Source organism: Eulemur rufifrons, chromosome 6, assembly GCF_041146395.1.
Source record: "Eulemur rufifrons isolate Redbay chromosome 6, OSU_ERuf_1, whole genome shotgun sequence".
Taxonomy (NCBI): Eukaryota; Metazoa; Chordata; class Mammalia; order Primates; family Lemuridae; genus Eulemur; species Eulemur rufifrons.
Window position 1 is genome coordinate 36,807,602 of NC_090988.1, and position 20,691 is coordinate 36,828,292.

The 20,691-nt window shown below is 35.5% G+C and overlaps 1 protein-coding gene and 1 non-coding gene across 2 annotated transcripts in view; one reads left to right on the forward strand and one right to left on the reverse strand.

Annotated features, from left to right (window-relative positions):
* The window catches only part of MRE11 (MRE11 homolog, double strand break repair nuclease), a 62,220-nt gene that overhangs the window by 6,075 nt on the left and 35,454 nt on the right, over positions 1–20,691 (forward strand). Inside the window, exons 4-12 of the mRNA XM_069469055.1 lie at positions 569–729; positions 1,311–1,398; positions 2,199–2,340; positions 4,292–4,406; positions 9,259–9,444; positions 10,376–10,547; positions 13,190–13,270; positions 17,441–17,567; positions 20,095–20,195. Of these exons, the coding sequence (XP_069325156.1) occupies positions 569–729; positions 1,311–1,398; positions 2,199–2,340; positions 4,292–4,406; positions 9,259–9,444; positions 10,376–10,547; positions 13,190–13,270; positions 17,441–17,567; positions 20,095–20,195 (1,173 nt within the window). The remainder of the gene's footprint in view (positions 1–568; positions 730–1,310; positions 1,399–2,198; positions 2,341–4,291; positions 4,407–9,258; positions 9,445–10,375; positions 10,548–13,189; positions 13,271–17,440; positions 17,568–20,094; positions 20,196–20,691) is intronic.
* LOC138385621 (small nucleolar RNA SNORA48) lies at positions 15,468–15,605 on the reverse strand. The gene has a single exon (XR_011233841.1). It is a non-coding gene; the product is annotated as a small nucleolar RNA SNORA48 (small nucleolar RNA).

The window sequence follows — 20,691 nt, forward strand, 5'->3', positions numbered from 1 at the left end:
TGACTTACATTTAGGTGCATAACAGTTTGTCTCTTCCTTTAGAGTGTGAACGTATTTAGGATAGGGATCATATTTTATTCATCATTGTATCCTCAGGGCCCAGTACAGGGACTTGCACCTCGTCAGTACATAATGAGACAGGGACATCATGTATTTTGTAGATTGTTATTTCTTTACCTACCAGTACCTGTAGGAACTCTATGAATAATTATTGAATGAATTGAGTAAGTAATTGGAATTGAATTTGGTATCTCTTTCCTATACTTTCTATTAAAGTGCTAAATTTATGTTTGATTTGAATAACAAAAAAAGAAATATGATCACCTTGGGTGGCCTGAGTCAGGTACTAATTTGAAGATGGCATTTTTGAAGATGGCTTGGTAACATAAATTGGAGTGCGATTAATCGCCAGATTGGAAGGCCCTTTGGATAAATAAAATGTAAAATTTTAAATCATCTTACTTAGTAGTGTCTTTTATGAGATTTTTTTTCTACCTCTTTCATTTATAGTTTACAAAAATTTTACCTGTAAAACCTACTAATTTTAACACCATTTTCTGTTGATTAGGTGGATTTTATTTTGTTAGGTGGTGATCTTTTTCATGAAAATAAGCCTTCAAGGAAAACATTACATACCTGCCTTGAGCTATTAAGAAAATACTGTATGGGTGATCGTCCTGTCCAGTTTGAAATTATCAGTGATCAGTCAGTCAACTTCGGTTTTAGTAAGTAAGTATATTTATGTGCTCGAGTGAATGATTACTTGTGTATAATACTTTCCATATAAGACACACAAACACATAAACTTATATAGGTATAAGATCTTTTTGAAAGATGTGCTAGAAATTGCTAACATTCTTTGGCTCTGAGAAGAGGAGCTGGGAGCAGGAGCTGGCAGGAGACTTTAAGTTGCGCAAGTAGAGTAGTAAGTGATAGAGCTGGGTGTTTTAATCTAGGTCTTTTGGATTCTAAAGTACACGGGTTTTCTCCTCTCCCTGCACTACAAATAAAAACCTTACACAAAGGTTTTCATTAATCACATGTACCACTCTTTCATACAATTCACAAGCACCATTTATTGTTGTTGGGTTTTCTTTAAAATGTAGTATGTCAAGATATTTTCAAACTTTAGTTGAAATGTATTGTTGACTATGTTTTTTTTTTTTTTTCTTTTTTAAAGCTCTGAACTAGTGGTTGTTTGCCAATTTAGAGCATGCAGTTTGCCTATGATTGCATTAATATTATGGAGGAGAATCTTAGGGAAAACAGTTTTTGTCCCTTATAGAAACTTTAATTTTTATTTTTTTAAGGTTTCCATGGGTGAACTACCAAGATGGCAATCTCAACATTTCAATTCCAGTGTTTAGTATTCATGGCAATCATGATGATCCCACGGGGGTAATTATTGTTTTCTTATAGTTTGTTCAAATTTTAGAAATATTTAGTTTAGTCTGTGAAAAGTATTCCTCCCCCTTTTCCCAGAAATTTATTGTCAAATTAAATCAAAAAGTCAAACTGACTTTTTAATCATTCGTATAAGCTTTTATACTGCTTTTTAGATTTTTTTTTTTTTAAATCTGGAATAAGAATTGGTGTATGAGCTATGTTTTTACTTCATGAGTGCTAAGGTTAACAATAAGTAGCCAGGAGTAGGAATAAATACCTAATATTTGTAAAGTGCTTTATTAAGGTTTACTATTGCTTTTTTATCTGTCTTATAAAATCTCACTTATAGGAAATGATTGTTTCGCTAACATCTTTAAATTAGATTATTTTATTGTCTATTTGATGTGGCAGTAAAATTAGAGATCCTAAACTCAAAGTATCTTTTTGTTTTATCTGGTTATTAATATTATGAATCACTAATTATTTATAGTCTTCTTTCCCTGGGTTTTAAGAGGTCTGCTTAATATTACAAAGCATTTATTTCATGGCTGATGTTTATTTTTTAGTGGCCAAAACATCATGATAGGCTTTGATGGGATGTTAACTTTATATTTAGCATGTGATTCCAGTTGCTGATTTTAAATAGAGAAAAGGTAGCAAATACTTTTACTTTGGTAATTTTGTTTTGAGAAGACATTATCCTCATCTAGTTTTTGTAACTAGAACATGAAGTATGCTTTTAACTGGTGATATCCATACAGATCACTTATTTTTATGTACACATTAATATTCTTTGAAATTGTTTTGCATAGGCAGATGCACTCTGTGCCCTGGATATTTTAAGTTGTGCTGGATTTGTAAATCACTTTGGACGTTCAATGTCTGTGGAGAAGATAGACATTAGTCCAGTTTTGCTTCAAAAAGGAAGCACAAAAATTGCACTATATGGTTTAGGTAAGGTGGTTTTACTTTATTATTTATGTCAATAAGTGATTGTTTAAACAATTAGAAAATAAAATTTTGTAGATAACTTCAGAAAAAGTGGGGCAAATCTGATTATTCCTTATTGGTGAGTGTAAAAAATGAAAAGTTTTGGTAAAAATATTTCCGTATATAATAAGGACCAAGAGCTGTTAAAACTTGTTTTTAATAGCAGTTTGGGTGAAAAATATTTTTCCTTTCCTATCTATTTGTTGTTCTTTTTTTTTTTCTTTTAGACTCAGATACAGAATCCTGAATGTTAGAATTATAGAATAATTAGAAAAACTGCATTTTGATATCTTGAAAGTCTTTGAAAGGTCAAAGCTTCACTTTCCAATACAGTAACCTCTAGTTTATAGCCTTTGTCCAGCTTTCATAATCTCTGGCAAGTAGAAAAGCATTATGGGTATTTATATTTTAGAGATATGGAAAGTGAGATCTGGGTATTATGTCTGATTTTGCAATTGATAGAGCAGGAAGTGAAATATACTTCTTTAAAAGAAAGCTTGTAACAGTTGTTTTAATCACTGCAATGTTAGGGATCAAGTCTCCAGAAAAAGGTTTCTCCTACATTCAGACTAAAGACAGATCCATTATGTCTCAGTCAGCACCAGAAACACATCTCTTCAGTCATCCATTTTCTGTGAATTCTTATCTCATCCTGTTCTTCTTTCCTTAAATGAACTCTGTCTCCACCTTCCACCCCTACCCTCACCCCCACCCTTCCCTGTAAACTCTAGACGTCTTTCTGTATTTGGCATAGTCCTCAGTGTTGTCTTTCTCTTCTCTGAATGTTGTCTCCACTTTCTGACCTTCGGTGAAACCCAGCTGGGCCCTGAGGTTCCTGTGTCTCATGCAGTTTTCTCACCCCTGGTTTTTGGGCAGAGGAGGGGATCACTGTTCTCCTTGTTACCCACCACCACTTCCCTTCCTGCCTACAAACAGCCTGCTCCCTTGAAGCTTATGCTGTCTGGCTAAACTGCCTTCCCCTTTCCCTCAGACTTTTTACCTACCTACCTACCTACCTTTAATTTTGTCAGTGTTCTCAGTGCTTCAACGCCTAAGTAGATTAACTTCCTAATGTTCTGGGCTTTGAATGCCTTGATTTTTTTGGTCTCAGTTATATGTTCTGCGTTCTACCTCAGCCATCTATTCCATTGGCCACACACAAGGAATCCTCTTTTGGAGCTGGGCCACTTCTAGTTCCTATACTTCGACATTATTGGCTTTTCCTCTAAGACCTTTTCTAATCAGTGTACAAAGTGGCAACTTTGTCCCGTCCACCCCTGCCCTGTGTTGTTATTCTCCATCTTAGTACCTTGGCTTTTCCCCCTTTTATAATATTTACAATTTGTAATTATTTTGTTGACTTGTTTTTGTTGGTCTCCTTCCTTAGACCAAGATGAGCCTATGGAGTATGGAAAGAATTATTTGAAAGTCATTGAATTATTAAAAGGCACAATATTTCTATTTATTTATTTTTTTGTTTTTACAATATAAATAAGAATACTGTGTTTTTAAATAGTTTCTTAATCTCATCCCTTTCAATATCTATTTCTGTGCATGTTATGTATATGTCACATCAAAAGTATGTATACTTACAATTTATTATAAAAGGATAGTGAAAAACAGTATTACTAGAAGTTTTAATAAGAATTTAAGCATAGGCAATTCACATCTTTATTCCACATTTTGCTGATTTTAAAGGTATATACTCCTGAAATGGAAAACATTTTTTGAATGCAATTAACTGCTTTCAAGAACCTGGAACATATTCATTAATGAATGATTCTGGGATTCAAATATATCTCCAAACAGTAAAATGAAATACTTTCAGACAACACATAATTTAGAAGTAAAATATATTCATTTTTTTAAACCAAAGTAAGAAAACAATTTAAAAATAATGTAATGTCCATTTCAGGCTCTATTCCAGATGAAAGGCTCTATCGAATGTTTGTCAATAAAAAAGTAACAATGTTGAGACCAAAAGAAGATGAGAACTCTTGGTTTAACTTATTTGTGATTCATCAGAACAGGTAAAAGTATTCTCTGAAAATTTTTGAGCCAAGTACTGAGATTTCCCAAATCTCTGTTTCTAAATTCATCAATTTAAATCAGTTAAATGCCCTTAATCTTTCAAGGTTGTTAATGCAGGATCAGGCAAAACTTAGCTTTGTGTGAGTTCATTTTGAAAATTTTCTTAGTGTATGTTAATACCTATAAAAGAATGTTTGTAGCATATGGATAAGCCACAATAATACCCATAGAATTAATATTCCTAAATTCAGCAAAAATGTAGAATCTTGTAAGTATTATCCCATCCCCTTCCTTGATCCTATCTGCCTCATTATTCTTAATTTTGGATTAATCATTCCATTACTTTTCTTTATTTAATCACATATATATCCATAATTATATCATACTGTATATTTAACAGTTAATGCTCAACATTACGTTACTGAGATTCATCCATTTTGCTGCTTAGAAATGTAATTCATTTTTACTTATGTGAAGTTAATGAACATCTCATTCCCACATTTTTGCTTTTATACACTTTGCTGTTATAAACATTCTTATACACATCTCCCAGTGCATATGTGCAGGTGTTTTTCCAGAATATGTAAATATATAACTAGATTAGCTTTCTTTTGTTAGTAGTTTTAAGAAGACTAATCTGTTGTTAAGGTACAGGATTGATTGAAAGGAAGAGAGACTTAAAGAAGCAAGAGTTATTATGTAATCACTGCAGTAAAAAATGTGAGATTGGGACAGTGATGGCAGTGATACGGGAGGGACAAACCTGGAAGTTGTAGAGAATGAATCTGAGAGATCTGAGGCCTGATTATATAATGTATTATAGTCATCCCTCTGTATCCAAGGGGGGATTGGTTCCAGGATGCTCTGTGGATTTCAAAATCCTCAGATGCTCAAATCCCTTATGTAAAATGGAGTAGTATTTGCATATAACCTATACACATCCTCCTGTATACTTTAAATCTAGATTACTTATGCTAGCTAGTACAATGTAAATGCTATGCACATATTTGTCATACTGTATTGTTTTTAAAGTTTGTGTTATTTTTTTATTGTTGTATTGGTATTTTGGGTTTTTTTTTAAATATCTTTGATTCATGATTCATTGAATCCAAGAAATGGTGGCTATAGGGGGCCAGCTGTATTTTTTGAACACATTTATTGGATGCAGACTATCTGTGCATTGATTGAATGCAAACTTATGCTAAGTGTTGGGCCAAAGGAAGGTTTAGGAGGCCGACTTGTATTGCCCTATGTGTTGAGTTCATGAATGAACAGTGTGAGTTTCAAAGAAGAATCAGGCCAGAGTTTTGACATGTGTGGTCTCTACATAACTTTTCGCCACTGGGAGTTTTTCTTTCTCTTGCTTAGGCTTCCCAGTTCTATCACACTTTTTACTATGCTAAAGTAGGGATAAGTTGGAAGGGAAAATCACAAGAAATTCCAAGAATTTAAGCCAGGATGAAAGGTAGAATGGCAGCATTGGTAAGGGGAAGGGGCAGTCAACATACGATGTTGATTTGTTTCATAGCTGGTGATGTTAGCCCTGATCATTTGATTAAGGGGGTATATATCAGTGTTCTTCACTGTAAAGTTCCCATTTTCTACTTCATATTAATAAGTGTTTTGAGAAAAATACTTTGAGACTATGCAAATATCCTGTTTCACTTTAAACTTTCACCCAGGATCCATTGGTAATCTTGTTTCCAGCAATTAATACTGTGGTGTTGTAATAGTGACTTTTTATTTCCCTCATTCTTTCAATTTATTAATTGGAATTCTTCAGTAAAGAAGATTTGTCCCTTCTTCCTCATTTATTTACTTATTCAGTTATTTGTTTATGTTATTACGGATCTATGTATCTTTATTTTATTCATCAGATTGTTTCAGCTTTGACCATTGCAGGCTCTTTTATATTGGCTGCTGCATCCTTTCAGCATGCTCCTTCCTTTCCTCTTTTTTATTTTCTTTTCTTCTTTTTCTCTTCTTTTTTCTGTCTTTTTATTTTTAGCATATCCTTAGCTTTACGGCACCACAGGATGCTCCAGGCTCTTGTATTTTTCTGCCCTATCCCTGGAATCAACCATTTCTCCAAGGAGATCTCATTCCTTTTATTGGAGTGTGGTGTTTAGAAACCTACATATGGGTACTGGGTGTCCTCATTGCTATGGGGCTCTCTCAGCCTGCTCAGCAAACAGAGTTAAAGAAATATATATGTATTGATATAGGATCCTATACATATATACACACATCTATATTTTTATATTTGTCTATGTATGTGTTAAATAACTATGAGTTCATGCTGATTCGAATCCAGCCCTACAGGGTCCATTTATGTCTTCTTCCTTCCTTATTATGACTTCTTTATCTAGCAGAAACCTAGATTCTGTTATCTACAATATATTTACTTATTTTTTCAATAATGGTTTACATATAAAGTAATTTCAAAATTGCTAACCCATACCCATGTCAGAAACAAATTTGCCAACTTGGGTACAATGTTTATGTAAGTTATTTTAGTCTTCAGCCTTAGTATATCTAGTCAAAACACCATTTTCCAAAGTTACTTAGTTAGCTCTTTTTCTTCCCACTCCCTGCATTGTGGTTATGTGATTCTTCTGTAACACTGTTAGATTTATTTGTCACCCTGTGCATTCGTAGATAACTTCTTTTGTTATTGCTTTCATACGCGTTATAAAAAACAGAAGGTTTTTCAGATTGGGTGAGAATTTTTGAGTCTTCTGCACTTTATTTTATTTCCCATTTGTTTCTCTACCTTGATGGGTTTTTTACCTCTGTGCAAAAGAAGGAAGAATCAGAAGAGGATTTTGTGCAAAATCTTTCAAGAAGGATGTTTTGATCAGCTTCTGGGTCACAAATTAGAGCCAGCCTACCAGTGTCATCTCTGTGAAAGAGCCAGCACTCCATGAAGGCACAATGGCATCATGTTGTATTTGAGAGTTATCCTGCTTTTTCTCAGTAATTTTGATAATCTCATACCCTAGATGTATGTTTTTTTACATTAAAAAAAATTCCTATATACACAGCCTGCTGCTTATCTAATTTCATTGTCTGTCTTCCCTGCATTCCTTCTGCTTAGCCACACCCATTTTGCTGTTCCTTGAACTTACTGAACACTTTCTTGCTTCAGCACCTTTGCCATCCGCTCTTCCCTTGCCCAGGACTTTCTTCCCCTGCATACTATCCTTCATCTCAGTTCTCTGCTCAGTTGTTAGTTGTCAGAGAGGCCTTTCCTGACTACCCTATGTATATGGAAGATACGCCCCTTCATGTAACTTTTCACTTTGTTTTTCTTTATGGCACCTATCACTGCCTGTCACGTTACACACACGCGCAAGCACATGCGAGTGCATGTATGTATTGTATAGTAGGTTGAATATCCCTTATCTGAAATGCTTGGGACCAGAAATGTTTCAGATTTAGGATTTTTTTGGATTTTGGGATATTTACGTATATATAATGAGATATTTTGGGTATAGGACCAAAGTCTAAAAATAAAATTCATTTTATGTTTCATGTATATCTTATACATATAACCTGAAGGTAATTTTAACAAGATTTTAAATAATTTTGTACATGAAACAAAGTTTATATTAAGTACTTATGTGTGGGGCAGGCGTGGTAGCTCACGCCTGTAATCCTAGCACTCTGGGAGGTCGAGGAGGGAGGATTGCTTGAGGTCAGGAGTTCAAGATCAGCCTTAGCAAGAGCGAGACCCCGTCTCTACTGAAAAATAGAAAGAAATTAGCCAGGCATGGTGGTGCATGCCTGTAGTCCCAGCTACTTGGGAGGCTGAGGCAGGAGGACTGCTTGAGCCCAGGAGTTTGAGGTTGTTCTGAACTAGGCTGACGCCACGGCAACAGAGCAAGATGCTGTCTCAAAAAAAAAAAAAAAAAGAAAAGAAAAAAAAAAAGAAAAGTACTCATGCGTGGAATTTTACACTTGTGTCATGTTGGCACTCAAGAAGTTTTAGATTTTGGAGCATTTCAGATTTTCGATTTTTGGATTAGGGATGCTCAATGTGTATTGCTTATTTCCTGCACTAGAGCAAGGACTTTGTTCACTGCTGTGTCTTCAACATGTTGAAGAAGCCTAGTGTGACTAGCATAAAGTAGACAGTAAATATTTGTTGGGAGAATGAAAGACCATTGGTTTGGATTATGCAAATGCTAGGTTGAAGTATTTGAACAGTTTAACTTAAATCTCCAACAATATAAGTTAATGATAGGGAAAACTTTTCCTTCCTGTCTTCACCTGAGGTTTCAAATACCTTTAAGTAACTAGACTAGTTATCAAACCAGAGTTTGCAAATCACTTATTTGTACAATATTTGATATTGAAAACTCTTATATGTAAGATTGACATTTTTGCTCCCATTATTTTTATAATCAGTAAAAAAAAAAGATGACATTAAAAAGTTATTGGACATTTATACTTAACTCACTTTCATTTCCCATGTTCTTTTTTTTTTGGTATATAATCATACTGATTTATAGGTTTCTGCTATTGATAGAGCTTATACTTTTCTGACATGACCAAAGGGGGAGTCCTTCCTGCGTAAAGCCTTTCATGATCTTCCTCTAAATGTAGAATTGACTGTTTCTTTTTTAGGGTTTCTACTTCTCTGTGTTCTGCAAGTTTGTAAACCTGGTGAGGTCAAGAATTAGATATTAGTTATCTTTGCATTTCTAATGCCTTGCACAGTTTCTGGCACATAGAATGATGTTAAATCTTTAGTGAACAGATAAAAAGACCTTTATAGACTTAATTAATGTGAAATTTTTCTATATGGCTGTGAATTTACATTGTTTATTTTTCAAAATCTTGGTATAGGAGTAAACATGGAAGCACTAACTTTATTCCAGAACAATTTTTGGATGACTTCATTGATCTTGTTATTTGGGGCCATGAGCATGAGTGTAAAATAGCTCCAACCAAAAATGAACAACAACTATTTTATATATCACAACCTGGAAGTTCAGTGGTTACTTCTCTTTCCCCAGGAGAAGCTGTAAAGAAGTGAGTAATTTTTATATATTTCAAATCAATTTTTAAGAAATCCTTGCTTTAATAATCTAATCATCCCATAAGTTCAGGGTGCTGGCAGTATTATTTCTATGACAGATTTATTTATGAAGATTGATCATTCTATACAGTCTTATTATTTTCCCAAATTTTAAGCCATTTTCAATAACAGGGCATGCAATTGGTGTTAATGATTTTGCTACTCATTAGGCATATTGAAGACTAAAATTTTTATTTATTACATTTAAGTTAGATGCTATAGGTGATGACTATTAATTTCACAAAGTCCATAGATAAACTCTCTTAAATTGAGATTTAAGGGAATTTAATTGAGATTTTTTTCTGGTTACAAATGCAGTGTTATAGCATATTTCATTTCTTTTAATTCTTTGGGGGAATGATGTGATAAAAAAAGAGTACTTAACAGTGATTGAACTTAATTTTTATGATGGGTTTTACCCTTTGAATCTACTCAAGCTCTGATTGCTATGATGATAATAGGTTTAAAGAATATGGTAATAAGATATATGTTGTTTTTTTTCCCATGATTCTGCTAAATCATTTTATGTATGTATGTACATATATACATAATACATCTATATATAATGTAGTCTATACTGCTTTCATGGTCTTGATAGCATTTTGCTATACTTATTGTTATGTCTGTCTTTCCATATGAGACTGTATTTGTTCAAGCAGGCAGAATAATGGATGAGTGGATTTTATTCTAGGGAAGGAGAATGTTTACCATTTTCTCCTTTGATGATAACATTAAGATTAAATTGCCAAAAACATTTATTTTTAAGGATATGATTTTATCAAAAAATATTTTTAGAAAATAAATGGGAAATATGATAGCTTTTGTGTGCACATTTTCCTGAGGAAATTTACATGGTGACTAGATTTTCATTTCTCTCCATTTTAGACATGTTGGTTTGCTGCGTATTAAAGGGAGGAAGATGAATATGCAGAAAATTCCTCTTCAGACAGTGCGGCAGTTTTTTATGGAAGATGTTGTTCTGGCTGATCATCTGGACATTTTTAACCCAGATAATCCTAAAGTAACCCAAGCCATACAAAGCTTCTGTTCGGAGAAGGTAATTCTTTTAGATAAAGTTGTTGAGACCGACTTTAGTTGAGGAATTATTTACCTTCTAGCAAATAATTTAATAGAGGAGAGGGAGGCCTTTATAGTGGTTGCATTCTCATGAAACCTGGAAGGAACCACTCACTGTTCAGTAAATGAGTTTAGTTGTGTCAAAGATCTTTTTTTTTTTAAGTCATTGAGATGGAGGAATGCTGGGTATAGAAAAAACTTTAATTAAATCCTTCTCCCAGGTCCATTCCTTCTTTTCAAAAACATACACATAATCTTTTCTCCTTTTTAATCCTGATGTGATAATTTGTTGATTTTATTTATGAAAGCAGGCAGTGGCTTTGATTGGGGTAAGAGAATACTGTAGTGCATGGGGAATTAGCCTCTCTAATAATCTCTATTAAATGTCCCTTTTGCCCTGAAAGGTGCTTCAAATAAAATCTTAAGATGTGTTTGCTCTTCACCCTGTAGCTTCAGCAAAATTCCCATACCTCCCTTTCCATGCAGTTTGCCACCCCTAAACCTCTGTAGAAATTCCAGAGGCACTACTGAAATCAAGTGAATGCATTTAGTAATATGTAGGTGGACAGCTTAATAACACTAATAACTCACACTCAGTTCTTACTCTGTGCCAGTTTTTCTACTTTATATTTTATTCTCATAAAATTCATGTAAAGTAGTAAGAATGATAATTATGATCAATATTTACTGACTGATTATATGTGCTGTGCACTGTTGACAGCATTGAATCCAGTCAACAATGCTGTTAGTAGGTAGGTTCTACCATCTGCATTTTATGTACAAGGAACTGAACCTTAGGTAAAGTAAGTCATCATAGTCACACAGCTTTACAAGCAACGTGTAGCTCACATAACTAAAAAGTTTAAGAATATGCTGGTTACAAGATGACTGACTCCAGAAACTCAAATTAGGATTGCTGGTTTCTCTCTTTCTGTTATGTCCAGCCCCTTACTCTGATGATTTCTGTGTTAAGCTTCTCTGTAAGGAAGACATTTTCACATGGTGGTCCACAGACTTGTGTTATCTTTACAGCTGAATTATTTTTCTTAGTGTTTCCAGACAAACCCCTAGCATTAAGTTTCACTGGGCTGAGGTCATGTATGCATCCCTAAGCTCAATCTCTGAAGCCAGAAAGATGCTATATGATTGATTGATTTTGCATTGATTGCATCTAGGTGTGAGTCGTATGCCCTTCCCTGGATTCAGCCCAAGGTTTCTCAGCCTTGGCTCAATTGACATTTTGGACTAGATAATTCTTTGTTGTGGGAGGCTGTTCTGTGCGTTGTAGGATGTTTAGCAGCATCCTTCCTGGCCTGTACCTACTAGATGCCAGTAGTACCCTTTCTTCCCAGTCACGACAACTAAAACTGTTTCCAGACTTTCCCAAATGTCCCCTGGAGGGGCAAAATCACCTCTGGTTGAGATCCGCTGGATCAACTCCCTAAATCCTTTGGACTTTGAGTGGTGGCATGAATCCAGAGAAGACAGTAGATGCCAGTGACACAAAAGCAGTAAAGGTCCATTTTGAACACCTACGTGTTTGACCTAGTACCTGGCAAAAAGGTGCTCTGTCAATTCTTGTTGCATTCAAAGAATTGACCTACAAGATCCTATTAGAGATCTGTGCTGTCCAATATGATAATCACTAGAATGTGTGGCTAATTACATGTGATTAATTAAAATTAAATAAAAAATTCAGCTCCTCACTTGTACTAGTCATATTTCAAGTGCTCTGAATTCACAGGTGGCTCAAGGCAACTCTACTGAATACTGCAGATACAAAACATCATCACAGAAAGTTCTGTTAGACTGTTTTGTTAAGTTTAAAGGACAATCTAAGATCTAAAAATCTTAGACTTGGAAGAGATCTGAGGACAAAACACTTGTTCTGTGTTGTTCCTAAGGCAAGAACCAAGTTATAAGGAGGAAGATTTTAATTCCAGCTCAGGAACTTTCTGACAGTTAGAGTTGTTCAGCTGTGAAATTGGTGATCTGAAGATACCTCATCACTGTGCACACAACCACTTGTGAAAAGGCTTCTAGTATTGCCTCCTTGTAACTTGGTTTTCTTCATAAGAACCAGTGTTTTTGTTCTCAGATCTCTTCAAGTCTAAAATTTTATAATCTTATCCTCTTATAGTATAAGATAACTTATTTGAAAACATTGGTCTTATTTTCTTTTAACTTGAACTCTTCCAAGATAAATAACCCAAGATTCTTTGTTTATAGGTAGGTTTCTAAATATTCTGGTCAGTCCTCCTATGGATGATATGATGGAGAAAGCTAGATTTATTTGGTTTTAAGTTGGTGAGATGAGAGAAGCATTATTGAAACATGAGTAGAAAATTGGAGCAGGAGTAATGTTTTAAATTTTCTTTTAAAAGAATTACTTTAGAGATTGAAAAATTATCTTTAGAACTTCCATAAAGAAAAACTTTAAGGAATGGTATTAGTGGGAACATTACAAGAAAGTATATTTTAAAAAGGTGTTATAAATGACCGAGGAAATAAAGATGATTCTGTAGTTCGGAGAGATTCCTATGGTAGGAATATAAGCTGCTATTCAGCTTATATTTAAATCTAATTTAATACTTTGATTTTAATCTTTATTTTTATTTTAAGATTACAGTAATGCTTGAAAATGCAGAACGAGAACGTCTGGGGAATTCACGACAGCCAGAGAAGCCTCTTATACGACTGCGAGTAAGTCCTATTTATATAAGTTAAACTATTAATTTTCAAAGTATAGTAGTGTACAGTTTATATGGATTTTTTGAAAAGTAGTAAGAAGAGCACTTATTGTAATAAAGAGCAGTCACCACTGGAGACAAAAACAATAAAGCTGTAAGGATTTGACAGTTCAATTGATAGGTTTGATATTTTCTTCTTTTTCTCATTTTCTGAATAATTTGTTGTTCTGTTTAATAGAGTAGCTGTGATCTCTGACTTCACCTTTAACTGCTCTCCTTCTCTCACTCCGTTCCCGGCACCTTGACCTTACTGGGGTTTCTCAGGCGTGTCAGATGCACTCTTACTCCCTCAGTCTGTTCACGTGTTACCTCACTGGGGCCCCACCTCATTATCATTACCCTCCCCAAACCTTCTCCACAAACCTCCCGATTTCACTTACCTTCTTCTCCGTCCTCTTTTCCTTTTTTCCTCCATAACACATGCAGTTTATTTGTTTTTATAATTGTTTGAATTATTTTCTGTACCTTGATAAACCTGCTTATCTTTTTCATAATGATATAAACAAAGATATAACCGCAGAGCTCTTCTTAGCCACTGTGCCTTTCCCTTCTCCGAGCTCCTACCCTGTCTTCCTTATTCTCTTCCAAACCCCTAAAAATATATAACCTATACTCCTCATCTAACATTCTCTTCCCCATTTCATTAAAATCAAGGCTGTGACCTTACCATATCAAGTAGAAAAGGTTACTCTCAATTGTCGAATGCAACAGATTTTTTTTTCCATCTTGCTGAATCACTCTTTGGCATTCTCTGAGTTATCTGTATCCCTTCCTAACTCTTAGCCCTTTTTTCAGTCTAGGCATATGGCTTTAACAACCACCTACAGAGTGATGACTCCCAGATTTTTACTTAGACCTTCTTGTTTTTGTTTCTGGTTTTTGTTTTTTTTTTTTCTTTTTTTGTTTTTTTGAGACAGAGTCTCACTGCCTAGGTTAGAGTGCTGTGGTGTCATCACCCTAGCTCACAGCAACCTCAAACTCCTCGGCTCAGGCGATCCTCCTGCCTCAGCCTCCTGAGTAGCTGGGACTACAGGCATGTGCCATGGCACCTGGCTAATTTTTCTATTTTTAGTAGAGATGGGGTCTTGCCTTTCCTCAGGCTGGCCTCGAACTCCTGAGCTCAAGCAATCCTCCCGCCTTGGCCTCCCAGAGCACTAGGATTACAGGCGTGAGCCACCACACCTGGCCAGACTTTCTTGTGATCTGTGCATTTGGGGGGCCCCTAAAGCCAGGTACTCAAGAAGTGTGGTCCTTATACCAGTAGCATTGACATCACCTCAGAAATCATTAAAAATGCAGAATCTCAGGCACTTCGGACTCAACTGCATTTTAACAAAATCCCAGGAAATTGGTATGCATATTAAAATTCGAGAAGTCCTGGGATTCTGGTGGTAAAGGGGATAAAGAGTCCAGTCTAGAGCCAGACTGCTTGGATTTGCTTCTGGCCCTACCACTAGGTGTATGACCTTGAGCAACTGGATTGCTTGTCCCTGGGTTTGTACATCGTAGATTTATGAGATCCAAATGAATTAAATTGTGCATGGTAAGTGGTGTGGTCCCTTTTCTGTATCCCACTGTCGTTGCTGTAGTCGAGCGCTTATTACTGGCCTATTGCTGCAGCATCCTACCAGGACTCTGCCTCTAGTTTCCTTGTCACCCCACCACTAGCTTTTTCTCTACACTAATGCCAAAATCATCTTTGTAAAACACAATCTTGTATGTCTTACAAGCTGAAAACATCTTAATGATCCCGTAGCACTAACAGGAAAAAGTCTAAACTTTTTGGCATAGTATTCGGGTCTGTATGATTTGGTCTAAACCAAACTCTTTGATTTCTTCCTCCTCTTCCTACAAGCACATCCTAAGCTCCACTCTTATTGAACCACAAGTTGTTTCCTGGACCCAGTGGAGTTTATTTCACTGGAACCTTTGCTCATGTTGATCCTGCTGCATGGAACACACTTCCCTCTTCCTTTCTCTACACCTCCTTTAGCACCCATCTAGGCCTGCAAGCCTCCCTCTTCAAGGAAGCCTTTCTTGACCTCCCCTCAAAGTTGATGCCACTTCCTCTATGTCCTCATTCTACTCTGTAGATATCTCTTACAGCACCAATCACATTCTTTTTATTTTTTTAATTGTTTTTTTTAAACCAACGTTTCCAAGGCATGGATCAGATGTGGGCATAGACCAAAAAGCCAAGCTGGGACAAACAAGGGGTTGCTTTGTCCCTTGCTGATAGGAGATGTGCACCACCAACCTGATGCCACTCTACTCAGCTCGGGCGAGCACCTGTCATGTTCTGCTTACAGTTATCTGTGTGTTTGCCTTCCCAGTTAGCTTGTGTCTTTCTGGACAGTCAAGATTGGTTTTATTTATGGTTGTGTCCCTGGCCCTTAGCAGAGTGCCTAGAACATTGAGGACACCCAACAAAGTTTGTTTAATGAATGAGTTTTATAACTCTTTTTTTTTTTTTTTTTTTTGAGACAGAGTCTCACTCTGTTGCCCAGGCTAGAGTGAGTGCCGTGGCGTCAGCCTAGCTCACAGCAACCTCAAACTCCTGAACTCAAGCGATCCTCCTGTCTCAGCCTCCCGAGTAGCTGGGACTACAGGCATGCGCCACCATGCCCGGCTAATTTTTTCTGTATATATTTTTAGCTGTCCATATAATTTCTTTCTATTTTAGTAGAGATGGGGTCTCGCTCTTGCTCAGGCTGGTCTCGAACTCCTGAGCTCAAACGATCCGCCCACCTCGGCCTCCCAGAGTGCTAGGATTACAGGCGTGAGCCACCGCGCCCGGCCGAGTTTTATAACTCTTAGGAGCAGAAAATTACAAATAAAAAGCTAGGCTAGAGTGTAGTTGTTAAAATGTCTGAGGAGTTTTGGGGAGACCCAACAGCTTTAGCATTTAGCAGTTTCTCTTTATAACATGGCAGCTGTAGAGATGGTCTGGGACGGTGGGTGATACAAAGACAGCTACTTTAAGGGAGCCACATAGTCTTCATCAGAGCAAAAGATCCCATTTTTCTCATCTATGTATGTTTGACACCATTAGAACTAACCAGACCTAAATAGAAAGCTGGCATTTCTTTCTGTAAACATAGTAAATTATTAATTCATTCATGAAATAGAAGAGCAGCTATTGTCATGAAAGTATTAATAATATTACAAAACTACATTGTGTTGACTAAAGGACCCTCATTAAGTCATTATTTCATTGAACAAATTTTATTGAGTACCTTTTGTTATGGATGCTGGGGGACACAGTAATGCCAAAACAGATGAGGCTTTAAATTTGTTGAGCTTACAGGAAGTGGAGGTGTGAGGAGAGGCATAATAAACAAATATCAGGTAAATTAACAGAAAATGTGGCAGAAAGCACTGCATGTACTGAAGAGTGTGCGTGGGTGGTAGTTGGGCTGGGAGCATTCTGGATAAGCTGGTGATGGGGGGCCTGCTGCTTCCCAGAGCATACTTTGAGAACACCTGGTATAGGAAAATGAGCATATCTCTTAGAAGGAAAGGTGGTATTTCTCTTTGTAAGGTCTATTTACCATTATAGACTTATTTAGAAAGAACCTGCCTTGAAAGAAATTGTTAGTTCCAGTAGGATAGCATGTTTTGAAGGTAATCATTCTCTAAGCTCGCAGATTTGATGCTTTGCTATCTGGATTTCCCCAGCGTTCATCTTTGTCTAGTGTGAAGGCACATCCCTAAAATGATAGAGCAATTAACTAATACATCTAGGGCTGGTGTTTTATTTTGGTGGTTTTTGTTGTTTTGATGTGACAGTTCAGAAATTTGTTTAGAAGTTTCACCTTCTTTTCAGATGGTATGCCTGGTATATACTTAGACTATTAGTGTTGTCACAGGGAGATGTAATCATTCCAACACTGGAAATTATTGTTATATCTTGATTCCATTGAACAAAGTGTTTTGCTTATGCTTATAAATCTTCCTCAATAGGATAAATGGTACACCATCATGATCTTTAAAATGTAGAAAATTAATTTATAAATTTAAAAGTATTGAGCATAAACCCTATAAATACTGAAGGATGAATATGTTTCTTGAAAATTGGGAAATTGTTAAACCGAGCCTTCATGGGGTTATTCTGTATTTCCAGGTGGACTATAGTGGAGGTTTTGAACCTTTCAGTGTTCTTCGCTTTAGCCAGAAATTTGTGGATCGGGTAGCTAATCCAAAAGACATTATCCATTTTTTCAGGCATAGAGAACAAAAGGAAAAAACAGGTAAGCTAGTTATTTTTACAAGTTAAAAAATGCTCTTACAGGGTTGTATAATCAATCTTTAGTAAAAGAAATATAAAGTAATGATGAAAGATGTTTGAATATGTTTATAATATCTTAGACAAATAAACTGATATTTGGAATAATTAAACCGCTTATCTAAAAATTAGATAGCAATCATTTTTAAACCTATTGATACCAAGAAAGAAATGGAAGGTTTTCTCTACAAACATTATTTTTTTAAGCAGTCCTGCTGAGTAATAATACACACAGACTTTAGAGATTTATTGCTGAAAATAAATATTATTACATATTATTAATTTTCAGAGAATATACTCTCAATTTTTACATTATTATATATTTTGACTTTAAAGTGTGTAGTGATCTAGGAAGACTTCAGACTTTTGAAATAAGGTGTACCATAGTTTGATATTTCTGATGATCCAGGTAATTAATTTTCAGTTAAATTTCATAAAAACTAATTGTCCTTTTTTTGCATTTATAAAATAAAGTCATCTGACTGAAATAGTGCTTTTTCATAGGACATATTGATCATGTAAAATATAGACTCTTCTCCTTAGTGCTGTTGAGTCAGAGAATTTTCATAGACATGGACGGCCCTTGTTTATAAGTAAGCTACCTAAGTTTTTATTAACCTACATTTAATGGGCTTCTATTTTCATTGTCAAATTGTGATCAGAAATTGGGTATGCTGTGAATTGAACCTAAAAACAATCATTTGTATATTTTAGTAGAGCTCACATAATACTGTTTTGGGGGGAAAATCCCATGTCAGAGAATTGTATTTTTATGTTATGAATTTTGATTAGTTGTTTCTTGATAATGGTTTACTTTAATTGCATGTCTTTATCAATTCCTTTAAATGTTATGGGTGTAGCATTTGTAAGAAAACAGAATATACAATTAATACTTTATCTTACTTGAGTTTTATTCATACTGAGTTTTGTTCTAGTGATTTTTTTGTTTGTTTAAACATAAATTGCTCAATGGAAACAATGGCACTTTTATATGTTTTATTGAAAGAACTATCTGTTTTGGCCAGCTCTGCTACTTAACTATATGCATGATTTTGTGCAAATTACCAAACTTCTGCTTTTTCTCATCTATAAAAAACAAGATAATAACTGTGCTTGGCCTCACAAGGTTATTGTGAGGATTAGATGATAATACACTGTGTAAATGGTCTTAACATAGTGTCTGGCATATTAAAATGTAGTAATATTTATGAAGTAATAATATTAACCCTCCTGCCTTGAAATGCAAAAAAGATTTTTGTTCATTTGTCCCTACCACCTGCCAAGAGAAGCATTGAACTTGTGCCTCTTTCGTTTCCAGGCCTTTGTATGCACTTTTTCTCTGCCTGAAATGTTTTTCCCCCTTTTTTCCTCAGTGAATCTTATTTGTTCTGGAACTTTTGATTCAAATGATAGCTGCCTTTGATACCTGCACATGATTTTCAGCCTTCTTTGAGAAGAATAATTGCTTTCTTCTCTATGTGTCATAGTCTCTGTATCACTTACTGCCTTGGATTGTAATAATTTATTGTTAAGGGCAAGGATCCTATCTTTTTCATGTTTGTATTTTGGGTTTTCTTTTTTTTCTTTTTTCTTTTTAGAGACTGGGTCTCATTATGTTGCCCAGGCTGGTGTTGAACTCCTGGGCTCAAGTGATCCTCCTGTCTCTGCCTCCTGAGTAGCTGGGACTATAGGTGGACACCTTTGTGCCCGGCTTCCTTGTTGTGTTTTTAACACCAGGTCCCACACCTGCTAGACATTTAACATCCATTTACGTGGTAAAGGTTATTGGTAGAGCCAATACCATACCTGATGTTTCTTGACTTCCTGCCTAGCACTTTTTCCAGTGTGTACCCACAGTTTTTGAGACAATTATCTTGCTTAGAATGCAGCAAAAATGCTTTCAGCATTCTTCCCATTTGTCTTACAGAATGTTAAAAAGATGTGCTCAAGGGCCGAGATTTAATTAAATTAATAATTTTAGCTGTTAGATCAGGGACATTCTTAAGTGAAACTGGCTTATTGTGTTTTGAATTGTGAGAATGTCATGGTGACTGCTGGTGGAATTTTATGCCACTACCTTGACTCATCTCAAGGTACTAGCAGTTTTACCCACGATTGCTTTTGTATCATCAGTGCAAATGTCCAGACAGTGAAAAGGCAAATAACATCTTAGTATTATTATGAAAGTAGTTCTGACCATGTGTACCCTTTGAAAGGGTCTTAGGGACCTCCAGAGGTTTGTGGTCTACCTGGTGAGCACAGCTGCAAGGGACACATCACTTGGAGATATGGAAAAGGAATACTGACTACGGGGAAAAGACTGTGGCTAGTAGCAGAAATGGCTTGTTTTGCCTCAAATTTTACCATGTTGAGCAAGCTGGCAATTGATAAAGTTTAGTGTTACTTTCTCCACTGACAACAACCTATGATGAGTTTGGCCACTTTATCATCATCATAAAAGCTTATTTTTTTGATGGATTTCTTTTTTCTAGAAGAAGAGATCAACTTTGGGAAGCTTATCACAAAACCTTCAGAAGGAACAACTCTAAGGGTAGAAGACCTTGTAAAACAGTACTTTCAAACTGCAGAGAAGGTAATTTCTTACAGTTCACATTTTGAACAATGGCTGTCTTATAATAGCAGATTTTAATTTAGGATATGTTTGATAGTTTAAACAAAATGAATCCTCAAAATGTTTCTGTGAAGTAAGTAGACTAACAATTACATTTATTTGTAGTTGCTGCACATCAAGAAAAATTAGTGTTTAATGTTATTAATATCATTAACATGGCTGTTGTTGATGTTGTTATTCTCTATCTTTTTATCTCTACTGCAAAAGCCTTAATCCAGTATCTAATTTTCTCACATTTGGTTGTAATTTCAGAATTACGTTACAAAGACAGCCACATGATGGTGAAAACACTCAAACTTACTATCATGTGTATTTGCCACTCTAAGATCTTCTGGTTGTATTAGTTTCCTATTGTTGCTGAAACAAATTTCTGCAAACTTAGTGGTTTAAAAGAGCACAAAAGTGTTACCTTAAAGTTCTGTAGGTCAGAAATCTTATACAGGTCTCACTGTACTGA